Source organism: Typopeltis vanoorti, chromosome 4 (assembly GCF_054136105.1).
Source record: "Typopeltis vanoorti isolate ZY-2024b chromosome 4, IOZ_Tvanoo_1.0, whole genome shotgun sequence".
Classification (NCBI taxonomy): Eukaryota; Metazoa; Arthropoda; class Arachnida; order Uropygi; family Thelyphonidae; genus Typopeltis; species Typopeltis vanoorti.
In genome coordinates this window covers 35,948,105-35,971,626 of record NC_143552.1, presented here as the reverse complement: position 1 = coordinate 35,971,626, position 23,522 = coordinate 35,948,105, and the positions used below count along the sequence as shown (strand labels likewise).

Sequence of the window (23,522 nt, the reverse complement as noted above, 5' to 3'; positions counted from 1 at the left end):
GATGGGATTTTGAAACAGATGTTTCTTACTAAAGGGATCCGTCGATAATGATTTCCTTAAATTTCATTACAAGTTTTGACAGTGAATGGTTAAGATAAAATTATAATGGCTTTACCTAAAGTCATTATAATGCTATTTTCATGTCCTTCTATGCATTACTGCTCGCAGATATCTCGTGACACGGTGCATAAACATACCAGAAATATCCATCTTTCAGGAAAAAATAGTCCACTTGAATCTATATTGTTAGCAGTGAATCATTCAATTCTTCCTCTATCAGCATCTGCCAAGGAATTTTAGGAATGTCAGGGAGGAAAGAATTGTTCTCAACCTCCACGTCGTTGTACTATTATGGCCAAACATAGATGTTTCCATGACTTTCGTGTTGTCGCCATACTCTTGTCCTTCGCCAGGACAAGAGTATGTCTCGTCCAGGATTTTACGCCACTCTGTTAGTATTAAATGGAATGATAAACTCTGTTCATCTTCTGGTATTTAATGCCAATGTTATTTTACTCACTTTATTTGTAGTTGTTTGTTTTTGGTTGGATGCAGATGATACACTCAATAATTGTCTACTATTATATCCCTTTCAAAACAGATTTGGATACATGAGGATATAATACAAAGTCCTTTGCTTTACTTGTTTTTTTATTATTATTTCATTTTCCTATCAAATAATTGCAAGAAGGTAGAATAAAGATCAACAGAAATGCAACTTAATCAAATTCCGAGCAGGCGTAGCTCATTGAATGAATTTCTCCGAATGTTTCCAGTGCATTTTTCCAACACTGGATGATACAGTCAGCAGCAGCAACACTCTCTTTACATTAATTACGAAGAAATTCATTTTGCAGTTGCCAGAGTGGAGAATTTCTAGTAATGTAGTAGTTTGATCATCGTTCTCATGAGGAGTTTATTCCTAATTCATGAAATTTTTAAATACTGCTTTGTTATAATGAAATTCTAATACAAAGAAGAGAATTTGCCGAATGAGCTTCATCCTATCGAATGTTCATAGTACTCATTTGTTCTAAGCATTACTAGCAATTCCACATCACACACACACACACACACACACACACACACACACACACACACACACACACACACACACACACACACACACACACACACACACACGACGCGCGCGCGCGCGCGCGCGCGCGCTCGCCTTTTACAATACCTCATTGTATGTGTTAATACAATAATTTCAGAAATATACAGGATAGCGTGTTAAATAGTAACTAAAGTTTAAACAACTTTCTATTTCATAAAATTTGGTCAGTTACTTTAGATACTTAATGTAGGGCCCATCCTCCTGAAGGGTGGATACGAGGATTTCAAGAACGAGAAGAAAACTATTTTGGATCTGAGAAATATGGCATCACTGGATATACAGGCGCATAGTTCATTCGAGTAATTGCAGGTATAAGAAACCTGTTTTGTAAAAGAATAAATGTTATTGTATCAGTTGTCTCCATTCGAGTTAGCAGATAAGCTAGGGGGCGCATGACCATTTTTAAAATACATAGCTTCACTCCAAACCAAACAAAGCATTTGTGACTACAAAATACGTGCTTTGGTTCTCTACAGCGGGATTTCCGGACTGTAAAAATAAATAAAACTAAAAAATATAAAATTAGCAAATGTAAATAGAATTAATAAATAAAAAATCTTTAGCTCATCCACGATAATAATGTACTGTACATTTGGAACGGTTCGTGGTTGGGAATCACATTAACAAATAGATTTTGCAAATATAACACGTCATTGAAAGAATGATCGTATTGTATTTAGGGTATATCCTATATTTCCTATAAACTTAAATAACATCATTATGTTATCTAAATTCAGACTCTTTCGCATGAAATAATAGTCAAATTTATGAAATACGTAATTCAATTTTATGACCGAAAAAAATCTTGTAGCAAGAAACGAATGATTCTTTACATCTGATAAAGCTATGCAATGCTGAATTATTTTCAACAGATGGTCTGGAATTTTTTGCTATGAACTACATTTAGCTATTTGAGAAGATAACACTAACACCTCCCTTTTTCAACTTGTTCTGAAACAAAAAAGGAAGAATTTGTTTTTTTACATAAATTAGTTTCAATTCTAAGGATTGAACCTAATAGAAAATTTTATTCCTTAAAATACCGTAGTAATATGCCATGAAAGTCCTGTTCGTTTTCTTTTTCATAAATTGTATAATTATCCCGAACCAATCATTTATTATTATTATTATTATTATTATTATTATTATTATTATTATTATTATTATTATTATTATTAACATTTCCGAAAGCACTTCCACCAACACTAACTTCACAATCATACACACAAACATAAGAAGTATAAAAAAAACACTGGCTTACATTGATAATACAGCTCAATTATTCCATGATAAACATAGATGCGCTAATACTGACCGAAGTTGCAATAAACGACACAGAAATTTACGCATACAACATAAATAATTATCAAACCTACAACTTATGTACACCGAACAAAAGAGGAGGTGGTATTGTGGTGTTTATCAAAGAAAAATACAATGTGACAGAAAAACAAACTCACTTCGAACATGCGGAAACACTAATTTTGGAACTCACAAATAGCCACAATAGTATCAAATACACAATAAAGACAATATACAGACCTCCAGATAATAATCCACTCAGTTTTCTTCACGAGTTAGAAACATGGCTAAGCGGCATCGAACCGCGTACAACACACAGGCTCATCGTAATAGGAGACATTAACATAAATACTCTTGATCACGCCTCTTCAACTTTATTCAAACTTAGTATATCAACACATATCTTGATATACTAAGTCAGTACAACATAAACCTACCATTTAACCCCCAACAAGAGAAGAAATACTCAACAACTCACTAACACAATCATGCATTGATCATATATACGGGCTCCCATCCATACATATACATCATCAGTAATTAACGTAAAAATTGCCGATCACTACTTTGTCTCAACTTCGTTTTATTACGTTTCCTACCCACCCCCTCCCACCACCACCACCACCACAGAAGTCGACAAAGCTCGATCATACTAAAGAGCATTGTCGATAACCAAGTAAAAAATACAGACTGGAACTCCCTACTTAAAATAAATTATCCTGTAACATTATACGAGAATTTTCAACTAAAGTTCACAGAAATATAGAAAAAAGCAACAAAACCTACACAAACGACGCGACAAACAGACAACAATCCATAGATAAATGACGACATACTAAATACTATTACTGAAAAAGAAAATCTATGGAAAAAACTTAAAAAGTCACCCAGTAACACACAAACCTTATACAAAAACACAAGAAATAAACTAACAACAAAAATTCGTATGGCAAAAAGACGCTACTACTTCCAAAAATTCATGGAATATAATGACAACATTAAGAAAACATGGGCTACACTCAACGAATTAGTAACCCTAAAACTTCAGCACAAGATTTTATTGCAAAAAGCTTCAGTCAGGACACAAACCAAGAGCAACTAACAGACTCATTCAACCATGCTTTCACAAACTACCAACGATCAACAGAAAACTATCCACACAAAGTCAACAACAAACGATGTATTTTCCACCCATAACAAAACAAGAACTGAAAGAAGCACTCCTAAAATTAAAACCAAAGACCACTCCAGGAATAGACAAAATAAGACTCACGGACCTTATAACACACTTTGAACAAATAAATCCAATACTTTTGAAACTCGTGAACATAATATTCGATATAGGCATTATTCCACAACAACTAAAAACTGCGGTAATTACGTCAATATACAAACACTGCAAAAGAAACGATACTCAGAACTACAGACCAATAGCTACACTACCAGTCATCTCAAAAATTCAAGAAAAAATAACACACACCAGACTACAGAACTATTTACAGAAGTACAACATCATCTCACAAAACCAATACGGCTTTCACAAAACAAAAAGCACCATTACTTTATTAGAAGACATCGCCGACACAATAAACAAAGCTCTCGACAAAAACAAGTACACCGTCCTTATATTGCTGGACCTAACCAAAGCATTTGACACACTTGAACATGACATACTACTCACCAAACTATACTCAATAGGTATAAGAGGAACACTGCATACATGGCTCAAGAACTACCTCTCAAACAGAACACAAGTAACAAAATTAGGTACATGTCACAGTGGGGTTATACACGGTGTACCTCAAGGTGCCATATTATCACCCACTCTATTCAACATATACATTAACGATGTTCATAACATATCCATAAGAAGTCAAATATTTCAATACGCAGATGACACTGCACTACTAGCAATCCACAGAGACATTAACACAGCTCTCTGCAAAGCGCAACAAGACCTAAACGAAATCACAACATACTTCCACCAAAACGCAATTCTAATCAACAGCACGAAAACAGATGCTGATAATACACAACCCAAGAATCATACGCCCGCATCATTGTACCTGCCAATGTTCCGAAATCAAACCTGTAACACACGCAAAATACCTCTGTCTCTATATAGATTCCCACCTTAAATGGACAAAACATATAGAATACCTACACACCAAACTCCGGATCATCGCAGCAAAACTCTTCCAAGTTAAAGACATTATTCCACCCAACATAAAAAAACTCCTATATCACGGTATCTGCGAATCCCTACTCAGATACGGAATAACAGTCTATACAAATACATCAAACAGCCACCTAACAAAATTAGAAACACTACACAGGAAAATCGTGTCAACAGTGATCTGGACACCTTACACGCAACAACCAATATCCGACAAGCACATGGCGATACACAGAATTCTGAGCATTAAAAACCTGAAACACTACATGACATTAACAAGGAATTACTTCAACATCATCTATCGAAATAACAGAGACACATATCGTATAATACGACCTACAACAACTCTCTACATCCCCTCACCCTTCGACAACTCATATGGTTCTTTTGTGAGATCACATCAGATACCCACGCAACTGAATAACCTACCAAGAAAGTTAAAGCACGTAGATTACTAAATAACATTAAAAACGAACTCTGGAAAATATACCAACAAAGTTAAGAAACCATTAACACTAATATACACATCACAAATCACTAGCATCCAATGCCTACATCCCATACCTAAACAGTAGCAACAACACAAATAGTGAAGGCTAAATCCCACTCTCTTCATAAAAGCTAACCGAAGCTTCGAAGTAGGTGGGATTAACTTGCCTCACTCTTCTACAAGCTAGCCTTATAAGGAAATGCAGAAATTTGTATGTATAATCATTCTTTCTCAAACTTAAAAATAAATAAAGAAATAAATAAATAAAATAAAAATAAAATAAAATAATAAAAAATTATTCAAAAAATTCTGTATAATCTTCATTGTTAAAGAAGAACATGTGTTGTAAATACATAATATAAAGGCAAAAAAGTATTATTAAAAATTTTAATTGAAATCCAATGTAGGAATTGCAGCACTTAGTGCTGAACTCTGTAAAATTATAAGATGCTATGTCACACAAGATGTTTATTGTATGCATAAATATTTTAGAAATCAATAAATATATTATTATTATTATTAAAAAAGTATTATTATTATTATTATTATTATTATTATTATTATTATTATTATTATTATTATAACGATGTCTCCATGGAGTTAAAAAGCTCATTACTATTCCATGTCTCCTTAATATGAAAATAACTTTAATTGACAGTCCGTTCATTTTAAACTGATATCGTTCCTTAGGTGGTCATTTTTATATTTCATCCCAACTTTCTTTTACAAATTAGACCGGATTAGTCTGCCATGGTCAACTAACCTGACTTCCTTTTTAAACATAATTCTGGTCACGATGTGGAGGTCAGTCCTGCATCCATGTGACTCTCACCAATTTTTTCATTAATTGTTATATATATGTTTACTTTAAATTCTCGAAACACTAAATACGGAATTTTTATAAGCCATTTCAGTCCACTAATAAATGAATCTTTGGTCTCACGTCGTTCGATGATTCATCTCCTATCTAAAGACAATACACAAAAACATCCATGCCAACTGCAGGATTCAAACCCGCAGTCTGTAGATGAGGCAGCCTGCTTGTTAGAGAGTAAACGATGTGCTAACACTCGTTTAAAGAGTCTAGGAATTTATTAAATTATTTCTGTAATTTGCGATAATATGCTGTTATTGTTTTTGCTTGAAGTTATGGTTGAAGCTGTGACCAATGTATTCATTAAATAGGGTGTTCTTCTGCATGGTTGCCTGTTTCGATGAATGAAAAATCTAAGTTTCCATGAAGAAAAAGCTGCGACGCCCACATGAAACCACTACACCTCTTCATACGAAAGAAAAACAAAGTACTTATACACATTTTTTGCATCTCGGAGGGATTCGAAACCCAAGGATAAAGTTAACCGGATGATAATCGTTTTAAAACAACCAACCCACCTTCTGACGAAAAGCTCTCATAAATGCTTATCGCATCCTACACCATATGCAAGCCCCATCTTTCCAAATAAAGAGTGTACTTGCTACTTTCTGCATTGTGGAAATGCCCACCTGCATTCTACTCTTTGTGTAGACTTTTTAGCTTAAGGTGAGTTAACCGGTCTCGTATGGAGATAGGCATTCCCTTCCAAATTTCATTCCACTAAACAGCGAAGCTTGTCGAAAACATACAGTAATAGATATAATGCATTGATCTCTTGCCTCTTAACATTAGTGTTTCACTCTTAATTCCAACCATCCCAGATTTTCAAATTTTTGAAACATTGTAATCCTTACCGAGAGGTCTTTTCGATGCTTTTATCGTATTTCTACCATCTGCATTCAATATTAAAACGTAATCCTTTAGCGTTCTTCAATAAAGTCATGCTTTGTTAATTATGCACTTTAGAGACCCATATTTGACAATCATAATAATCATAGTACTTGAAAATATCGACTTTTCTTTTTCATTGTGTCACAAACATACATTCGCTGAAACTAGTTCAGTTTATTATGTATGGAGCGTACTGCAGCAAAAGGACCGGCACGCTCATAGATTAATACACGTTCGTGACGAGGAATCTCAAAACAAAAATTGCAATCGTGCATGATTCGGAAATTTAATTCTTATGGAACAGTAAACAACACATGGGTAGTTCCTGAGTAGAAAAATATTTATTATTTATAGATTAAACTAGTCTTATCCATTTACATAGTTTTCGTATTCACGACCTTCATTTCATTCATTTTGCAAAGGCACAGGAGCTGTGTAGATCTTTTACGCTAACTCGAGCAGTTAAATCAATGCATTAAAAAGGGGAGTAGACAAAGAATTAGTGTTTGTTACTTGTACCTTGGTTATGAGAAAAGTTGTTCATAAAGATTCCTCATGTCCTGGACTAGATTCGAACCTAGTTCTTTGCAGTATAACTGAACACTATAAATAAACTTTTTTTTTTAATTTTTATTTTTATTTTTTGCAGAATTGGATTTTCCTGGCACGTTTTTGCTTCCTTTCAAAAGTAGGAAAGTTTTCATATGACATTGAGTATCCAATTGTAAGTATTTTCTCCTTTATTATCAAATCATAATAAAGTGATAATAAAGCAATTTATATTTTGATTTTGTTCTCTCTTGTTTTGCAGCTTGTTATCTTTAAATCAAGAATCGCTGCATGTCTCAAATATTTTTTTCGAATTAACAATTAAGAAATAATATTGGAATTTTAATTTAATTTTTTAAAAAATTAACTAATAAATTAACAATCTGTATGTTCTTCTAAATGTAAGGGATCATAAAGGTTTTTTTTTATTGCTGTTGTTGTTGTTTAATGTGAAAAAAGTCAATTAATTGGCAGCCCTCTTGAAGAAATAACGGAAACAGCCTGATTATTGCTGTCTTATATACCTAATTGTTTCTAAACAATTACATGTGTCCTAAAAATAGATTATTGATGTTCTAATACTTCGCAAAAGAGATCTAAAAATATATTTTGAAAGATAGCATTTTATGTGAGTTTTAATCCTGATATATTATACTCAATGTGTTTTCCGGCCGAGTAACTTTGATTCATCAAAACCTACGTTAATGCTCCTCTGAGAGGGCTTTTAATCCTAATTACATAGTCTGGTACAGTCTATTTTTTCTGTGTATGCGCATATTCTCTCGCAACTTCTTGTGTTGTTACCGTACTATGCCTATCCTCGGCCAATCTCCAACATTTCTCCACCTCATGGAATTTATTATAGGATCCTCCCATCTCCTGGGTGGTGTACCATGTTTTCTGTTTTATGTATCTGCGTAGTCTATTATTCTTGAAATCCATGTATTGTGTGCACTACGTCTTTGAATCCATGTTTTATTTCTGATTTCAGTGTGTCATATTATCTTTCTTGCTTATAGTACAGACTTATTATTATTATTATCCTTTGGGTACACTTAAACATACCCATCTAATAATAATTGTACTTCTTGTTGACATGTTTCTCCTTTGGAAATAAACACTTAAATTGTGACTGGAATTATTTATTGAAGTACTGTCATGTGAAAGGTACTGCTAAAAGTGTCGGTAATCACAGAAATACTTTTAGAAACGAGAATGACTCCGTATACCGAAAACATGTAATAATGTCTATTATCCAACATTAAGAGAAAGATATTCTCATACTCCTAAGATTATCCCTGATACATGAGGAATGTTCTTGTGAGTTTCTATTTTTCTTGGTTTCAGACTGTGATTAGGTTGCTTTGTTCCATGTCTCAAAAAAGCAGAACTTATTACTGCATATATATGCAGTATTGGAACAACAGAGCTGTCTTGTTCTTGTATCAATTTTATTTCAGGGCTCCATTAGTAGTGGGAATGGGGAATGCCTAAAAGTAGAACGTGCATCTAGTTGTGAAATTCAACAGTCATTATAATTTAACACCCACCTGAAAGAAAATGAGAAATGTAATTTCTCATTCCCTTTCAGGCAAAACACGACGTGTCATAAATGAAAGGAGGAATTATGTGGAAACAAGGATTTCATATTATACAGAACCTTTTGAATACTTCTGCAAAATGGATTCGAGGATAAGGAAAAAACACTTTGACTAGAATATAAAATAATATTTAAATAAACATAAAGTAAACTATGAAAGAGTGTAATTACAGTGGAGTAGGGATGTTAGATCATATTATAATAACAGTGGAGGAGGGAGGGAGGTTAGCTCATATTATTATTATAACTAAGTTCGCATTAATATGATGACGCGGCATAAAGGAAAAATGATCTTCAGACTACAATGGAACTATGATAAATGTAAAATATATGGTAAAGTAGAGAGAGAGAGAAAGGAATTAGAGAAGAGAGAGAGAGAAAGAATAGTAAGATTTTATCCATATTTAAGCAGTTATCGGCTACTAAAACATAATCTGATGTGAAAAATGTATTGAAAGGTATTAGTGTGGGATTTAAACAATAATCAAGTAGAGTATATTATGGCCTTCAAAAAAAATTAAAGACATATTGAATTTCTCTTCCATTAAAGACGTGATATTTACGTAAATGTGGCTTACAGAATCAGTTAACTAACCTTGAGCAATCGCAAATGCATGCGTCATCAGGACACACTATTTGTTTTGTCCTAGTTCTGTTTCCAGCGAAGACACATCCTTCACAAACAACACAACCGCTACATTCTCTGTTATGTACGCCTCCCTACTTCGCTCTCAGTGGTTAGAAGGCACTACCCGAATAAATTTTCTTGGAAAATGTCACATTGTTATCTTCTGCATGCACGACGCTCACGAATCCTCCCCGTGTTCGAATTTCTGTGAAGTGGGTACGGGAATAACGATTGGTTAGGGATGTTTGTAGTTGAGCTGCTGTCGAATAGCGGAAACTAATACTTTTAATAACGGCATCAATTATTCAGTGCCCAATTCTTCTCTAAACAGAAAAGCAAAAGGTGACCTTGAGACTTTGATAACAAGTAGCCCATTGAAGGGTTCGAACTTACCAATGTGCACACGTAAGTTCGAATACAATTGCTACGTGTCAGTATATAGAACACGCGTGCCTCTACTAAAAGTAAAATGAAATGTTTGGCAGTAAAATAGAGTCCTTGGACAGAAAATATTTACTCAGAGAAAACAACAGTGATGGACATACACACGCATCGAAAATAGGTTACACACACACATACATGAGCTTTCGTTGTGGGTTTAAAGGTAAAGTATCGACCAATTCTCGGAAATTGGTTCAAAATAAAATATAATGAAGTTTATTCAAAGGAAAACTAGACTGAATTTAAAGGAAAATATAATAGTGTTGGTTTAAAGGACAGTAGGGATTGATTTGGTTTAGTGAAATTGCCGAAATTAGCATAGAAATCATTATTTTCATAATGCAAGATACTATATAAGTGGCGATGTTACTTTAACTTGTTCTTTTCACTAAGAAGTAGACCGAAATACGTGACTAGTTTTAAGATATTTTTGTATAATTACAGTTTTGCTATCAATCGTTATATATTACGTGGAAATGAATATTGGAACAATATTTCAGAGAACCCTAAATGGCACACATTGCAATAACGAATCAATTGTCGTATAATTGCGATTACTATTTACATTCTATTAGACACACTCCGTGATGAAGAGTCACGTGTTTGTGACAATTGTTCTTTAACCACAACTATAAATCCATAATCCGTTCGCGATGGACACGCTCACCAATACTAGACGCCCTGGATTGTCCAGAAGGCATTCTATTGGATAAAATCGAAACTATACAGACTGTATGTTTTCCGCATGGAATTCCTCAAAACATGTCAACAGCATCCAAAGTGCGACTTAATGCGTGTCGTGTTAAAAGGCGCATGGGACTATTCTATAAAACTGTTGTAACATAGAAGCATTCCATTGGCCAGAAATTTTGCATATTTTTTGGCCTTCTTCCTCCCAGTCATCAACAAAAGGTCCGCGTCTATACAAGGCGAAACAACTAGATCGTTACTCCACCTACCAAACTTCCCATTTGAAATAATACGAGACTCGGATATAAGACGGTCCAGACCTTCTTCCAAACAATTGCAATCACTCATTCGATTCAAAAAAGTAATACTGTGATTTTTCACTCCGTCTCACAAATTGACGAACTCAGTGCGATATATATATCAGTTACGAAGTTCATTACACCAATGTAGTCTACGCTATTGGTTGCTATTGCTATTGCTATTAGTACCCTTCGATAGAAACCGAGACGTGCAGCATTTTATGTAGTGTCTTCCTCCTACTACAAACTTAGGTCCCTAAGTATTCTTTGAACTCTTGGTGCAATGTTCTCACATCGTACTGAAAGGTTCCGGGACATTTTTTTTTCTCTGCTTGGCTAAGATGGAACCCTTTCATTTTCATTGGCTGATAATGTTGCCTACAGTTGGTCTTAGGATAATCTAATATCGCGAATGGATATTAGAACACTGAGATGGCATTTTGTGATAATGTCTCTTTAAAATTGATACATTTCTCCAAATTCCATTGACAGTGGAATTAAGTTCTTCGGACAACTTGGATAACTTAATTTCCTTAAGTTTTTCAAATGGCATGCGCAATCTACACTAAGCATGCATTTCTTATATAGTAGTATATGCCACTTGTGACGAGAAGAGATACAGTATTTTCTTTAAATCAAACTAATAAACTTCTTTAAATATTTACTGAAAAGAAGAGAAAATCAGACATCATTCATAAGATTGTTTGTAAAACATTGATTCAAGAAAATTATTCTCAGTGAATATCAGCGTCCCAGAAAACTGATGCCGAACCTTACCCGGGTTTGGAAGATCAGTTTTAGAGATTTTAGGAATATATGTACGAGTATTGTGTCCTTTTTCCTTAACTTTTATTAAATATTTTACTCTCTCTAATAACTATTAATAGAATAGTTAATAGGAATATGTAAATAGTTAACTATAAATATTAGTATATTTATTAAATGAAATATTAGATATTAGTAGATGAAATATTAATATTAATATTTCATCTACAGAGCCTGTAGTAGGAAATAATATTAATAACTTTATAGGAATAAAAATTTTCGGAAAGCTAAATATAATCGAAATATTAAATAATATATAAAATATTTCTTAATTTTTTAAAATATTTTTTTAAGAATTTTTTAAAATATTTCTTTTTTTTTTTCACATATTTCCGCGAAGAATTTTCGTGCGATTAATTTTCCTCGATGAATAGTCTCCGCGATGAATTTACCCCCAATGAATGACACGGTTGTAGGTGTAGGCCAGGGGCTTCACAAATTATTTGGAAAACATGCATCGCCAAATTAGTACAATGAGTAAAGGTCGAGTGATTATTATGGGGGACTTCAATATGGAGATATAGACTGGAAGGAAGAAAGATCACTTGGCAAGAAGGAAATAGAATTTATACACCTACTAAGAGATAATTACTTGAGGTAGCATGTGATGGAGGGGACTAGAAGTGTGAGAGTATTGGGCCTAATCATAGGATCAAAAGAGCTATCGATAACCAAGGCAGTCACGTGGCTCAGATTGGCGAAAGCGACCTTGCGGTCTTGACTTGGGAGATTGTAAAACATGAGGAATATTCTGTCAAGAAGGGGTAGGCATAGGTGGAGCTACAGGGCAGGCGGTTATGACAAACTTTGGACGAAGCTTAAATCTGTGCCTTGGCATAAAACATTGCAAGGAAAGGAAGTTAGCAGAACAGGTGACTAGTGGTTTGCCACAAGGTTCAGTGCTGGTGGCCATTGCTGTTTAATTTGTACATAAATGATATAGGAAATAACTTGAAAGGAAATATTCAGTTGTGGAGATGTATGATAGATTGTGGGCAATCTATCATACATCTATTTAAATCTTCCTGCAGGAAGATTTAAATAGTATGTCAGTATAATGTTTAATTATAAAGTGTGTACCATTTAATGGAACTGTACTCCAGAAAATAGATGAAGCTAGAGATTTATGGATAGTCGCAAACAGAGAGATAAAGTTTAGAGGACATATTGCTAAGGTTGCTAAGGTGACCCATAAATTTACTTGGCTGTTGAAGAACACATTAACATGCAGAGATAAGGCAATTGTTGTTCCTCTTTCGGCCTTGATATGCCCACATATCAAGGCCGAAACAGTATACAAGTATGTGCAAAACATTTAAGAAGGATTACTGAGCTCAAGTCTGGTCCCCTGAGTTTCTTGGGAATCAGGAAGTGGTGGAAAAGATTCAGAGGCGAGCGACCAAGATGGTGAGTGGTCTGTGGAATGTTCCCTATGAAAATAGATTGAAGGTTTGGGAATTGATAGAAGAAAAAGAGGGGTTATGATAGGAACGTTTTAAGTTACTTAAAGAGTTTTATAGGATAGATGCAGGGGAAATGCTTCAGCACTTGGCTAGAGGGACCAGAACAAAGGGGGTCATCCCTGGAAGTTGAATAAAGATGTTGTCATTAGGGATGTGAGGACTAGTTTTTTGTTTGGAGAGTGTTGGATGAGTGAAATGGGTTGCCAATATCAGTTGTGAATGCTTTGCCTGTTAATAGGTTCAAGGAGAGAGAGATATGATAGATTGTGTGGATAGTTTGGTTCATCCGCAATGAGTTTTACCATGCATTACCCGCAATGTATAACTTTATCATGAACTTCCTGAAACAGTGTGCTGAATTTTAATGACTGTTTTAGCAACTGTTAGCTATAATACTAATTTTTCTTTCCAGAGTTATCGGGTTCAGAAGATCCTTCTGTATTACGATGCCAAAAGTCAATGGCCAGCAGTTTACGGAAAGAACAAAGTAAGTTAATCATTTAGTTATGATTGTGAAAGCATATATTCGATTAAGTTTACGTTAAGAGAGTATGTAGTGAGTTATATTTATGGATATATATATAATAGCCCGATGAAATAAAATTATCAGAAAAAAGTAAACAACGCCGTGTGTGTATATGACATCACATACAAAACACTAAATTTAATATGAAAAAAATAATAATAAAATGAGAATTCGCTCTAAATAAAAGCTAGCTTTGTTCCTACTAAAGCTAGGTTAGTTTAAAGTTTAACTAGGTTAGTAGAAACCGGCAGATGTTTTAAATAAATACAATGACATGGCACGTAATTTAACCGGATTCAACTATATTATGAAACTTAATAATTTATATATCGGGAGTGGTCAGCCGAACTGAGATTCAAACCAACTTACACGTTGTTGGTGAATCCCAGTGTGGATTCGCCAACACAATGTTGTGAGTGCCTAAAGCCATTTATACCAATTTAGATTAAGTTTTCATAATCTTACTGATTTTATCATTCCAGGTAAAGTGATAAAATTGCCAAAAATACTTATGTTTATTACAAATACTTATTTTTTGTTTATTCGAATCATTTGTAATGCTTTGTCTGTGGTATGTAAAGCTAGACGTCTTATTACTATTTAAAATATTATTTAGAGCTGGGAGTAATTAGCTCCTTATCGAAACTGAAAGTAAAGCCAACTTTATTTCTTAATCGAGCCAACAGTTAATGCTCGTTTTATAACACTTAAATACTGAGCAGATTCACACACTTTCAAGCTGTCTGAATTACGATGGAAATTGACGCTTGTTCCAAATGGTCATCGTGGTACAGTACCCTAAAATCTTCTGGTATTAGTAGCCGAGGCACAAATTCATTTGTACTTGTCTACAAACACCAGACCTTTAGTGACTGTTCTAGGAAATGCTGCAGGTGAAGTGACACGCGACATTATTCACTATTATGCACGAGTTTTCTCACTACCATCAATACCAGCTTGCACGTCATCGTAAAAACAAATATTATTCCATTTCTGACAGAGGGCTTTTGATTATATATATATATATATATATAATCAGTTTATCAAAATATCAGTACCAGTTTATCAGTATCAGTTTATCAAAATTACAAAGTAATCGCGATACTTTGTAATTTTTTCATTTTCTTTGTCGTCAATCCGACTATCTCCTGGTACTGATATTTTGATAAACTGAACACTCTTGTTTTCACTTTTTTCAACCACTGTTATATCGGGTGAATTACATTCCAAGCTTTTGTCAGTCTGGAATTTGAAATCGCAGAACATTTTAGCTTTTTAATTCTCAACCACTTTCTGTAAACTTTATGCTTCCAATAGTCTTTAGATACTTTAAACCCATACTTCTTACATAAATGCCAGTGGATTATCTTAGCTACGTTATCATGCCTTTTACGATACTCAATTTGTGCAATTTTTCTGCATCCACTTATAATGTGGTCTGCCGTTTCTTCCTTTTCTTTGCGCAATCTACATTTATCTTCTTGAATTTTTTGTATTTTGCCTTCATAACGTTGGTTTTAATGGCCTGTTCTTGCGCTGTAAAAATTACCGATTCTGTTTCTTTCTTTAGTGCTCCATTTCTCAACCATTGCCAGGTCAAGTTGCTGTCAGCGCTGTCCTCTATGCTGTGAAGGTATTTTCCATGCAATGCCTTATTTTTCCATCTTTCAGTTCTCACTTTTACTTGGTTGGTTTTGTATTCCAATTTTGTCTTCATGGGTTTAAATAAACCCTCTTTCCTTACCTCAATTAGAAATGTTTCCGTTGTTTGCTGCAGATAATCATTCAAATTTCGTTTTTCTTCTTCAATAAATTGCTTCACTTGTAATAATCCTCTAAATCCTTTTTTGCGTGATAGATAGAGCCTATCAATGTCACTGCGAGGATTGAGGGCATGATGCATTGTCATTAATTTTCGAGTTTTTCGGTCTGAACCTTCCATCTCTAGCTGGGTCCATTCAACAATGCCTGCTGAATATCTCAAAACAGGTATAGCCCAGGTATTAATTGCTTTTATCAAATTTCCAGCATTAAGCATTGACTTAAGGAGTTTTCTTAATCGTCTTATGTATGCCGCTCTAGTTCTTTCTTTGATCTTATTTTGCAGAATTTGTGATGCTTCTAAAATTCCCAAATATTTGTAGCTGTCTTCGAATTTGATTGCCTTGATTATTTATTGCCTAGATTATGTGTGTGTGTGTGTGTGTGTGTGTGTGTGTGTGTGTGTGTGTGTGTGTGTGTGTGTGTGTGTGTGTGTGTGTGTGTGTGTGTGTGTGTGTGTGTGTGTGTGTGTGTGTGTGTGTGTGTGTGTGTGTGTGTGTGTGTGTGTGTGTGTGTGTGTGTGTGTGTGTGTGTGTGTGTGTGTGATTAACCGTTATAAACACACACACACACATTAAATAAAACGTTATATAACTTAAGGACACGTTTTAATTTAGTGGTAATTATTTTCATGTAAATCCAACAAACTTTTCAGTCAATAAATTTATACTTCCATATAAATAAAAATTTGATATGTGGTTATGGTTATTTCTTATTTTATTCTTATCTTATACTTACAAAAAGTTTAATTTAACTTCGTATATTCAGACCTGTGAAGAAAAGGAAGCAGTGCTGTCCTATAGGCTTGGACAGATAGTGAATCTTACCGACAGATTTGCCCCCTCGATGTGCATGCCAGAGAAACAAGATAGTAACATGAGTGTGTTCCATTGTGCTTACCATAGAAAATTCGAAAGTGCTAGAGCACGCTGGTGGTTTATCGCAATCAGTAACTGCGACTCTGAAATCGTAAGTATAACCGTACTAAAAATATTTCTTTAATGAAATGCTTAGACATATATATGGAATACTGCGATTCTCAGGTTCGAGAAAAAAAAAGCTTAAAAAATATTTTCATCATTTACTTTCAAATTTATTTTGTGTAATATCCGATATTAGAATAATAAACCTCGAAAATTTCCTGTAATACTCTAGAGAGAGAGAGAGAGAGAGAGAGACTGAAAATAAGCAATGTACCCCAAGAATGGAAAGAATGCTGTAATATTAACAGGTTTTAAGAAAGAAGATTACAAGTCTGTGCGAAAATTACAGAGATATTAGCTTATTAAATACGACATAAATTATAATTTACGACATAAATTATAATGGTAATATTTTAAATAAAAGTTGCTACTATTGCTGAGAGTTTGTTATTAGAAAGGATCGAAGTTGCATTGATGATGTATTCATACTGAAAATAAACCTTGAAAAAGACGAGTATTTAATTTAGAGACTCGCCTGGAATTTATAGATTATGAAAAGGCTTTTGACTGAGTTAATAGAAAAATAAACGTATGAAATATAACAGAAGACCAAGGCTATTGAAAACAGTTATGAAAGCCAAATAAGAGCATATATATCAATTACAACTGCAATCTTAAATATTAATGAATACATAGCAGAAGAAATAGAAAGTAATTATGGAGTCCGACAAGGATATAGCCCTTCTCCTGTCTTATTTAATATATAAGTGAAAATATGTAGTAAACTCAAGAATAAAAGTCAATTAACTTCATCACAATAATCACAATGCTTTAAGAAAATAATCAATCATCACACGAAAATCAGAAGAGGACTTTCAGGCATCTGTTCTCCATTTACAGCAAGAGTAGTGAATACAGTTTACGAACTCCTTTAAAGAAATATGCCATTCTGGGGTAAATAAATATCTTATACGAACTAAAATAGTAATTGAAAACCAGACTCTAGAACAAGTAACCCATTTTCATCATTTATGATGTGATATAACATTTGATATAGATAATAATGTAGATAATAGATTACACCATTCTCAAGCAATCCGTGATGCTACAAAGCGAACAGCCAAATGGGAAAGAAACACAATTAAAGGTTTTTGGGGGTCAGAAAGTTGGATAGAGTTAAAAAAAATGAAATGATGGAATAAGGAAGACATGACAAATATAGGCAATAAATGATAAAATAAAAGAACAGCAAAAGAACTGGAGAAATCATACACAAGCAATGGAAGAATGAAGACTACCAAAGGAGGTGAAAAAATATAAACCTAAAGGAAAACGAGTTATGTGAAGATCTAGGAGAGAATAAAAGTATAGTCCTTAGCGTGCCGAAACAGGCTTCTAGTCTTTGGCTTTGTTTAATTCCTTTAATCGCGAATTAATTAATTATAAACAGATGAAGATTTCCATGTTAAATTTTGCTAACAACCAACCACTGTCAATTTGAAGGAAAAAAAGAAATATTTCTCAATCAGCAGACTATTATCCTTTGGTCTATTTTTCACTCCTTGGTAGAAGAGTAGCCATGTTTTGTTCTACGGGCCATGGTCAATTTCTTCCTCTCTCTTCAATCCACCAATGCACCGGACTCTTTTCTATCGTCTATCCTCTTTCTATTTTATATAAATAACCTTCTTTTCTCGATTAATATCCCTATTTATATTTTTCCAGACTATAGTATACTCCATTGTTCCTACTAACTCCACAAGAATTGCTATGGCTAAACAATCCATGATTCAAGACTACAGCCAGTGCTTTAAACAAAATGTTTTTAAGTACTGGATGTAATCTTGAATCATGGAGTGTTTAGCCACACTCCATGAAACAAAATGTTCCAACCATTTAAATGGAGAAGACAACCTTCTTAACCTCTATGTTATTAATCATATTCCTAGTTTATTTCTTTCAAAAACGATTTAATTTCACTTGATCTTACCTTTGATCTGATTCTTGGTCTTATATTTACCTCTAGTCTTTTCTAGCAAATTTCCTACTTCTCTTGGTTGAGATTCAACTCAGTTGGAAAAATTATAATCCTACCTTTTCTCCAGGAGAATTTTTCGAATAAATCAATACTACACCAAATGACTTACTACACCAACAAATAAATCTTGTTTTAATAAGTTAGAAAGCTTTGATATTTGATCATACACAAAGGCTAATCTTTAGATTTAAATGTAGGTTTCCATTAGAATTGAGGAGCTTGAAAAATGAATAAAAGCCTGTGCAGGAGGCTGAAGTGCAGATGAATTGACTTTGACTGAGCATATAATCAAATAATTTACGGGGAAGTGTGAATGAAATATCATGGAATCTGAGCGTTATTAAAGAGAGCATAACGAAAGGTTTTAGGGGGTAGAGTATATTTGGAAGTATAGATATGAGAAAAAGGGCGAAGGCGGCGATTATGAATGATATCAGAGCAAGGATGTATATAACGAGAAATCTTGCGTATGTTAATCTATGAGTAAATTTGAAGGTACGAGGGGCTGTTTGCTGAGTATTGTTTGCATCTGAATGAGAACTGTAATGAGAAGATAAATAGATTGCAGCGGTTTGGAGAACAGTTTTTCTAAGGTAGTGGAAACGATAATTAGATAGTAGATATTTAAGAGATAAATCCTTCAGTTCCATCTCAAAGGTTAAGTTCTGTTCGCATAATAGGATTATAAACTGTGGGACAGGAAAACAAAGAAAGATTCGTGAGTGCCTGAAAACATATTAAGATGTGATATTCATTGCGACTGATATTACAAAGTGAGCGAGAAAAGGACATGATGGTATGGAAAGGATAACTCCAGAAACTGTATGAGGTTTCGTGGAATAGGAGAGATAGTGATACCAATCGTTGGAATGAAATTTAATTCAAGAATCAACTCAGGCTACATATTTGAATGGATCTGGATTTTAAAGTTTCTTGAATTTTCAGGCAGGCTGGTGGCTAATTGTCGTTCATGTTCACTTCTTCCGAATGCATCAGAAATAAAGGAAAGGAATATTAGCATTATTAAACGCATATGAACAGATATTATTGGCATTAGTGAGACTCAGATGACAGTAGAGGACTTTCTTAGAAGGATAAAATATGATGAATTGCAGAGTATTAAGGAAAGTGTTCAGAATATGATGGGAGGAGAGCATTGCTAATGACTGTCGATGTATGAGAGCCAACCAGAGTAGTGAAATGTTTGGGAATGACAGTAACAGCAGGAGTAATACAACCAAATGTCTGAGGCTGTTTAGCACGAAGGAAATATTTTCGTATAAAATTCATACTTGGGTCCTGCTGCAGACCAGGATCAACTGAGGAGGACTTGGCTCCTCCTCATGAAATCGCCTGAAATCACCCATCGTTATTGGGTGATTTCAGTTATGGGGATAATATAGACAGAATAAAGTATGCAAAAGGAGGCAACGTGAATTTATATAGATAATGAGAGACAACTTAATTGAGCAGTCCGTCCGTCGAACTTTTTTTGCAAGAATGTTAGATTTGGGATGGATTTGGTAAGTGATCAGCCAGTTTTAACTTGCATAATGGAAAAATAAGTAGTGGGTTTTGTTTAAAATAAGATATATGTGGAAATATAAGGTAGGCGATTAAATAAACTGAGAGAGCAGGTTGCATCTGTGTCATGTATGCAACCCTCATAGTGGAGGAATCAATGCTGCATGGGAAGTGGTCAAAGGGTATTTGAAGGGTTTTCAATAACGGAATAGCAAAGGGTGTTCAATATCTTAATTCGCAATCTCAGTAGATTTAAATGAATGGATGAGTAAAACTTTAAAGCATGAGCTCCAAAATAAAATCGTCGTATCCAAAATAAAAGACAATATTATAGATCCTATATCGTGAACAATTTGATGGATAGACATATAAGAAGTAGCCTGGGGAGTGAAAACCGTTAAGGAGAAAGTGAAATTATACTAGGAAAAGAAGTAAAAGAAAGTAAAAGGAAGAATGACCAGGTAAAGATAAGCCTAGTGGATATAAAATGTAGAGAAGTGTCGAAGTTTATCTGAAAACTCTGGTGGATCTATATGAAAAGATAGATAGAGAGAGAGAGAGAGAGAGAGAGAGAGAGAGAGAGAGAGAGAGAGAGAGAGAGAAGTAGTGGATACCTTACACTCTGAACTTCTTCACACTTTACCTCAGTTACCATTTTTATGAAGGACACACATGTAGCATGACATATATGGTGTATTGGTGATGCATGTAGCGCTTCTTTTTGTACTACTTTTTAAATAACTAGAAATATAATATACGTAATCCACATAAAATATAATACACATAAGTAAATACATAAGTAAGTAAAAGTTTTACTGTATGGCGCATTGCGTAATTATTTATAGTTTGTAATGATTTCGATAGTAATCTATTTTATCTTCTCAAAACAGGGTCTGAAGATGAAGTACAGGATACTGATGACGAACGATGAACACGATCCTTGGTTTCGGCATTTTTCGGCAGATGAATTTTGTAAGTGTGTATGATCAAGAACATTTATCTTTTCACCTTAATAAGTGTAAAAATAAATAATTAGATGAAGAAAGATTAGGAGATAAATATTTTTAAGTTTATATGTTTATATTCCAATAGGTTTTTTCCGATGCTATCACTGATTCCTCCAAACAGAGTAATATATTTCAGGGTTTAATAGAAAATGCTTTATAAATACAATACGAGTTGAACATTTTTATTCAATAATATTATCGAATGTTTTGTTAAATATAGTAGTTGAGTTGATTATGAAATTAATGATGATCAAGTGGAATAGTTGAAATTTCAAGACGTGATATAAGTTATTTGTTTTCCTTTCTGGATCGTACTTCACTCTCAGATTTGTAAAATTGCAAATCAAGATTATATCTTTCCAGTTATTTATTTCAGGATAACTTGATAAAAAGAATAAATCACATTTCACTTTTCCCCCTTCCCGCCCCCTTCTTTTACTGCCCTCATGAAAGACGTGAAACATGTCCGAGTAAACTTCAAAGCAACCAGAAATCAGAAATTTATTTTTATTAATGTTAGTTTTTAGATATAAAGAACGTACAAGGAAATCTAAATGTTTCTCTCTTGCACTTTGTATTTGCTTAATATCCTGAGTTTCTTGTCTAATTTTATTTCATCTAGATATTCTTCAGATGGATATTGGGTACCTCGTCCTTTATATCATTTTGCTGATCGCTTCATTCTTCGAAGCCTGTAAGTGTCAAATCAATGTATGGATACTGCGCATGCGTATATCTTATATTATGCATGGGCCGTTAAAATTTCTGTTTACCCTATAGTTTTCTATGCTTACATTTCTTCTGAGAAATATATTTTATTTTTTCACCCCACAGATCTTCTTCGCAGTCGCCATCTCCTTCATAAGACGTATATCATCTACTTGGCATCAGTAATTTATGAATCTATCAGTCTAACTTTTCTTTGTATATCGTATGGTTTTTATGCTATGGACGGTATTGGAATGCCCATTTTAAAACTATTAGGTAAGTTAGCGCTTGAAGAAATGCAATGATTTTCCAAAATTTATGTAGCAGACGTCCCATCTTAAACATTGTCAATGTCCCAAAAAATTAATTCTTAAAAATAATTTTTCAAGTTTTTGTAATTATCTACTAATTGTAAACCATTACATAAACGTAATGGGTTTATTTGCATCATTGAAAAATACATTAATATTTGGGCTTGGTTTGAAACGTGGTTCTCCTCGTATCTGTGTTCTTAACTACTGTAATTAAACTACAGTAACAACCAATAATGGATTTAAAAAATTATTTTTACTCCATACGTTTAAAATTTTTACTAATTTTAAACAAAACGGAAATGGTTCAGAAATTTTTAGCAGCAATCCCAAATGCCAGATTTCAAGTAAACTTATTAAGTAACCAAATCATTTCTGTTACGCTTATTACTAAGAATCAACCTGAAACCATGAATGATTGTAATGTTCATGCATAACTAATCATAATCCTTACGCTTGATGTGCACGAAAATGAAGTATTGTCTCAGTGATTTCCTACATGTGTATTCACTTACCGAAGTGCATTCCAAGGAGTACCGTTATCAATGAAGTGAAGTTCAGTACCCTTTACCGGAAATGTTACGGTTATGGAGGACAAAAATCAATTTGGCAAAGCGATACTACCTACTTTCATTTCATGGTTGAGGAAAAGTAGAACTTATTCCATCACTATCTTCCTTACGTATGTATCATAATTACGACTGCAGATTTTGTTCCATTAATCGATGTCTCGTGTATATTTTTATCTAGTGAAAATAGCTGCACAGCAGTTCTTCACAAACACAAATAGGGAATGTTGGTGAAATACAGCAAAGCCGAAACCGTGAGATATTGCAAAGAGATAAAACCGGAAACGAACAATGTCTTCGTCTGACAGAGAAAAATGCGAACCAAATAGAGTATTTATACTTATCTCCGTACATCAAGCACTGTAGATTATAAGTGAATATTTCTTATCGATGGCAAGAAAGAGTTTGTGATTGGGTTGTAGGTGGATAAAACGGAAACAGACCTGGTGTTAGGGGATACGCTCTGCAATGCGTCTGAAACGACATGCGTTAGTTGGAAATATCTGAATATTTGGAATGCAGTGGAAAAATATTTCCTCTCAGAAGCTGGTTGTTCTCCACAAAACATACAGACCCGGAGGAGTACGTATGTAATTAACTGGCATAATATTATGACTTTAGTTACCTCTAATCAAATCTTATCCATAACAGATTGCAAGAATTAGCCTAGAACTCATCCATTTAATCTAAAATGATTACGACTATAAGAAAGGTTCCTTAAAAATCGTGCGACATTTTTTCTGAATT

General features: G+C 33.9%; 1 protein-coding gene across 1 annotated transcript in view; it reads left to right on the top strand.

The window, feature by feature from the left end:
• The window catches only part of LOC150107231 (transmembrane protein 145-like), an 84,796-nt gene that overhangs the window by 27,159 nt on the left and 34,115 nt on the right, over window positions 1-23,522 (top strand). Inside the window, exons 2-7 of the mRNA XM_090391726.1 lie at window positions 7,476-7,577; window positions 13,761-13,835; window positions 16,464-16,664; window positions 21,071-21,152; window positions 21,810-21,881; window positions 22,022-22,171. Coding sequence (XP_090247852.1) covers window positions 7,476-7,577; window positions 13,761-13,835; window positions 16,464-16,664; window positions 21,071-21,152; window positions 21,810-21,881; window positions 22,022-22,171 — 682 coding nt within the window. The remainder of the gene's footprint in view (window positions 1-7,475; window positions 7,578-13,760; window positions 13,836-16,463; window positions 16,665-21,070; window positions 21,153-21,809; window positions 21,882-22,021; window positions 22,172-23,522) is intronic.